This window comes from Cyprinodon variegatus, unplaced genomic scaffold (genome assembly GCF_000732505.1).
Source record: "Cyprinodon variegatus isolate N-32 unplaced genomic scaffold, C_variegatus-1.0 Scaffold52, whole genome shotgun sequence".
NCBI classification, from domain to species: Eukaryota; Metazoa; Chordata; class Actinopteri; order Cyprinodontiformes; family Cyprinodontidae; genus Cyprinodon; species Cyprinodon variegatus.
This window is the reverse complement of record NW_015150505.1, coordinates 221679-227551: the sequence shown is the minus strand read 5'-3', so window position 1 is coordinate 227551 and position 5873 is coordinate 221679. Positions and strand designations below refer to the sequence as shown.

Sequence of the window (5873 nt, the reverse complement as noted above, 5' to 3'; positions counted from 1 at the left end):
CAGATGAATGATATAGTTTAATATTGAATTATATAAATCATTCATTTAATGTGTGGATGATTTGATTGACAGTTAAGTGCTTTACGATGACTTATGTTGAGATTTGGCAAATAAACTGAATTCACATGAATAATTGCTATGCAATGAGGTGATTTTTAGGTGGATGTTGTTTGACCGAACATTGTTGAATCAATTAATAGTAAACAGTTGGAAGGACAAGACTTACAAAATATCATTACAGTTGTAAAGTTTTTAAATAAAAAGCCTGCAGGGTTTCATAACTTTTTAGCAACAGGATTCATGTCATTGGCTATCATTGATGTTACATTCTGCCTGAGGGTGTTTGGCTTCTGTCGTACCTTCTTGATGTCGTCCAGCGTGTGGATTTCCGGTGAAAGCCCCCCATGCACACAGAGAAACTGCTGGTTCATCAGCGCCGCCAGAGGAAGGCAATCAAACGCCTCCATGCAGGAATCGTACACCTGCTCCGAGTACTTGATCTTACCTGGAGGCCAGAGGAGTACATGGATGTTTCAGCAATAACAAAGCTAGTGGCCCTGAGTTAACACTGGCAGGTTTTTAAAGGCCCAGCATGCTTGGAAATCTGCACCACTTTGATATTCTTTCATTAAATGATTACTTCTGGCAGCAGCTTGTGTAGCAGCATTAAAATGCCTTCATATTCCTACAGCCAATAGAGTGTTTGCAAAATTATTCACAACCTTTTAACTTCTGTTGCAACCACAAATTTTCCCATACTTATATTTGTTTGTTTTTGGAGCTCTTTTCTACATCACCATCCCCCTCCCTCCACTTATCCTCTTAAAATTCAATTATCGAAAATAAATCCAGCACAAACACTTGACTTCAAAATTACCTAATTAGCAAATAGTCTGTTAAAAAGCAAAACTCTCAACCTAAAATAAGATGCAAGGAGAGGATTGGTATCCTTAGAGAAGCTGCAGAGATCCACAGCTCAAGAATCTGTCAGCATGAGTTATTACACTTATTACTTTTTATGGAAGATTAGCAAAAAAGGGGACATCTACACTGCAAAAACTGAAATATAGGTAAGTAAAATTTTCTAAAAATAGTTGTAATTTCCCTTGATTTGGGCAAAAAAATAAGACAAATTGCCAATGGAATAAGAACATTCATGTTTAAAATGCTTTAAAAAATAGCTCCGTTATCTTATTTTAAATGCATAATATCTAACTAACTCTTCTTAAAGCTAAAAAATTAATCCGATTGGCAGATCAACTTATTTACCTGCTCAGATTTAGAAGATCAATGAAGCTAAATCTAGGAGGAACTGAATCCATACTGGAATGGAGGATGGATCTTCCTATAGCTTAGAAGGGTGTGGTGGCCTAGTCAAAGTCCAGACCGACACCTAATTGTTAATCTTAAAAAGACTAGGAAAACTGCTGCTCATAGATACTAAGTGTGTTTCCATCAGCTTTTTCTGATGCGCATTTTGAAATATCGCATTGAAAAAGCTTGATGGAAAATGCAAAATTCAAATAAATTACTTGAAATTCGCAAAAAAAGGTGTTACGCTCTTTTGGCGTTTAGGAAAATGAATTTGTGCGTAAAACTAGGGATGGAAAGACTTTTTTTGAATCAGCTTTGATGTTGTAAACTTTTACTCATACATCTGATCAGGTGTTTCTGATGTCTTCCTGGATTATGATCGTGAACATAGCTGGAAGCAGCAGCGCCAATACTAACAATTCAATTCAATAAGAATTTCCTCCATTACTGATCTGTGGTCAGTGCTAGATTGCAGCTTCTACTTCCTGTTTACTACAGCCATGCATCACAATTTAATATGGATGACAACGTTGAACGCTTTTACGGTGCTTGGCTAATTCGTTTCAGACCGATTTGAAACATTGCAAACTGGCATTTGCTTTTTTCCGACCTTTTAAAGGTTCACCTAAAATTCTTATTTCAGTTGAATGGGAACAGGGCGACTCTCAATCAAATCAACATATTCTCATTATCAGTTTGTATGAAATCGTACGAAAAGTTATGCACACTATTTCGTACGTTTTGGACGTTTTTCCTCAAAAAACCAGATCAGTGCGCATGCGCCGGCAGACAGAAAAAAAAGGCAGATCCGCGGAAGGACGTAAAACTGGGAAAAACAGTGCAATCATCACTTATTCATGTCTCTAACTACGTTGCTTGCTGTTTTATATCTTAGGGTTAGGCTTATGGTCAGGGTTAGGGCTAATTCTAATTTATATTCTATGTTCGTGCGCAGATGCGCATGCGCATACGACGAGAAAAACATCCAAAACGTACGAAATTACGGTGCATAACTGTTCGTACGATTTCATAAGAACTCATAATGAGAATACACTGATCAGATCTAAGTGAGTTTGAGCTGAGCTGCAAATGAGAAAGAAAAACTTTCTTTCAGTCCTTTTATTTAATATTTACTTAAGACTGTGTGTTGTTCCCCTAAAAAAATCCCACGTAAAAACTAAAATTTAAATTTTAGTCTTTAATGCAATTACACTGCAAAAAATAGCAATCTAAATAAGTCATTTTATTTTAAATAGGTCAATTTTGTCTTAAATTGAGGAGGTAAGTGAGAAACTTTGCCAATGGAAAAAGAAAATTGACATTGAAAATAAAAAAAATCAGTTGCATTGTCTTATTTCAAGTGTATTTCATCTGATTATCTTATTTTAAGTAAAAATACATTGGCAGATTATGGTATTTACCTGCTAAAATTAAGGATAAATACACTTAATTTAGGGAAATTTTTGTTTATTTCTGGATCGTTTTTGCAGTGTAGATGTGATAATTTTTAAGGCGTATGAATACGCTTACAATGGAGCCCGGGAATAAAACCCTCCACAGAAAAACACCACTGACCCAAATAAAGGCTTCAAGCAGCAAAAAGGTGTGACCAAACAAAATCAACATCCTAACTCCACGCAGTATCTTTTTAAGAATATTTCACAAGCGGGTGTAACAATCCATCTGACACAAAACAGGATTAAAAATAGCTTAAAACGGAGCAGAGGAGAGAGATAAGAAAAGATAAAGAGAACAGTGGGAGATTGATGGAACAGTAAAGGAGAAGGGAAAGACATGAAAACGTCGGTATTTTAGGCTAGGCTAGTGTGTTTGTCATCCTCTCCATCTGCCTTGTGTAGAGCAAGAGCTCATTATTGCCAGTCCACCAGTTGTCAGCTCCTTCCACACACTCAAACATTTATGAAGACACATGCATAAACCCATGCAGTCACTGCGCACGCACTTGTCCCCCACACACACACTCACACACATAGCAGATGGTAATTGAGGGCAACCACTATTCGCCATGAGCACCGGGGGAAATTAGCTTCCTCGTCCCTTGGCCAATCAGACACAGAGGAGCAAGTCCCTGAGCCAATCATTAAGGGCCAAATTAATTTGCTGCTAATCACCCACACTCGGACAGGATGCCGAAACTACGCGGCGGAGGAGGCATAGCCATGAGATACGCAGAGGGAGGAAAGGATTGAAGAGAGAGGGATGGATGGAGAGACGAGGCAGTGTGGGAAAGGAGGGACACAAAGAGGGAGGATGGAAGAGGGAAGGAAGAGAGGAGATGAAGCCGATCAAATACATGTTCCTGTTCCCAGTGAAATGTTTCTCCTGTAATATTCTATAAGGTCATACAGAAAAGAAAACATGAACCTTAAAGGTTCTCATTTCATCAATTTATACACGTCATTTATTAGGGCTGGGCGGTACGGCCTTAAAATCCCATCATGAATTTTGTGGTACTATCCTAATAATGAACAAATTGATGATAAAAAACCTCTTAGTTAATTTTTTTAGGTTGTTCTTAGGTGTCTATACATTCTCTATATATAGATATATCTATATAGAGTGAGAGACATGTTGCCGATTTTCTGGAATCCATTATTTCACCATGAAGGCCTCTGTATTGTTAGATGGGGGGTCACGTCGCTGCAGTCTGCAGCCTGACCGTTAGATATCACTGAGGATGTCGCTTTTTCACGTTTCGCACGTGTGACTCCATTGCCTCGATTCCCATCATGCCGAGCGTTAATGACTTGTTGCACAAAATACACCCTGCCTCGTATACATTCCCTGGTTCTGGCTTAAGTCATGCAGAAAATTCTTGGCTGGATAGCCCATTTTCATTGAATCTAACACTTCCCCATGTTGGTGGCTTATCAACCCAAGGTCTGCCCGGAACATTGTTTTTATTTGTTCCGCTATCAGGATAAAACCAATAATGGTTAAAGCAAGTCGTTCAGTAAATGTAAAATGATCAATTATTATGTTTTAGATGGATTCCAAAAATGAAATACTATATATGTCATGGTAGGAATTTTAAGACTTATAAAGGACTGATTTAAGACATTTTAATACTGATTGAGGCCTAGGTTTTCTATTGAAGAATTCAATGCCTATTAAAGACTTTTTAAGGATCTGTGGAAACCCTTTTTAATCATTTTACCAGGTTCTGGAAAAGATACCAGAACCTGCACAAAAATTGTCTAATAACAATAAATAAATACTGTTTTCCTCCTACTTGGGTAATTTCTTAGATTATTACTTTTTACTTTAACTTGTATAAAAAAGTGTTGAAGTAGTGCTACTTTTACTTGAGTAAAACTTTTAGTTACTCTACCCACCTCGGCTCACTCCTGTCACCTTACATCTTCCCTGATTCCTACAATCTTAATTCTTATTTCTGCATCATTCATCCAAAACCCATAGCTCCTCTTCCCTTGATGACATGTGATGGGTCCCTATATATCCTGCTGCGATTAAAATTCATCTCTCCTTTTCTCTGAAGCCATCTACAGTCCTCTAAAACCCTCCCTGCTTTGGCGTATTCTTCTCAACTGAAGAACATGTTGATTTTTTTCTCAGGCTCCAGCTGGCGGCTTTATATTTTCTACAAGCCATTAATAAAACATTGTTCCCAGTAGTCCTGTTTGAACAAGTAAAAAATAAAGCAAATAAAGCAGACATCTAAATTAACTTAAGCGCTGCATGTTGGAGAGACATTGTCCCATGAGTAGGTAAGCATGTGCATGTAATGTGATGGGCGCAAACAGAGACAAAAACTCACATTCTTGTTTGAAGGTAAAGTATTCTGTCAGATGTCTACATTCATGGTTTCCTCGTAGAAGAAAAAGCGTCTTTGGGTAGAGGATTTTCAGTGACCACAGGTACAGCACACACTGGAATGTTCAGGAGAGAAAAGACGGTTAGAAAAACATCAGCCCTGCTTCTGAAGCCACATTTAACTTCAATAAAAGACACAACCAGTTAACACCTAAAGGTTGAAGCTTGGAGATAAGTGTTCTCACTGATCTTTGGTTTATTTTTTCTTTATTGAATTGAAAAAAAATTATGTTTGCTATCAATAAAGTTTTGTTTAATTGGGCCACTTCTCCAATCAAAAAGGGTCAAGCTTATTCAAATCGGTTGGTTTCTTGACTTCCTGACTCTATCCTTATACAGTGGAAAAAATATCTAGAAATAAGTAAACATTTCCTAAATTTACTGCTTTTACCCTTTATTTTAGTAGGTAAATGAGATAGTTTGCCAATGGAAGGAGTATTTTTACTCTTAAAATAAAATAATTAGATAATATGCACTTGAAATAAGAGAATTAAATTGTTTTCTCTTATCTTAAATGTAAATTGTCTTGTTCCATTGGCAAGATGTCTCTTTCACCTCCTCAATCTAAGAACAAATGCACTTATTTTAAGAAAAAATGACATATCTAGATTCCGATTTATTTCAGTGTGTTATTGTTGTTAGAATTAAAGGCGCATCCAGAGGCATAATGCTGGTCTATTTCCATTTCCAAACAATGTTGTTGT

General features: G+C 37.1%; 1 protein-coding gene across 4 annotated transcripts in view; it reads right to left on the bottom strand.

The window, feature by feature from the left end:
- LOC107082405 (serine/threonine-protein phosphatase 2B catalytic subunit alpha isoform-like) overlaps positions 1-5873 on the bottom strand; it is a 58163-nt gene that overhangs the window by 23971 nt on the left and 28319 nt on the right. For all 4 annotated transcript variants that reach the window (XM_015371081.1, XM_015371084.1, XM_015371083.1 and 1 more), the window contains exons 4-5: positions 5114-5225; positions 360-505 (exon numbers count right to left, since the gene is read on the bottom strand). In XM_015371081.1, the coding sequence (XP_015226567.1) occupies positions 360-505; positions 5114-5225 (258 nt within the window). The remainder of the gene's footprint in view (positions 1-359; positions 506-5113; positions 5226-5873) is intronic.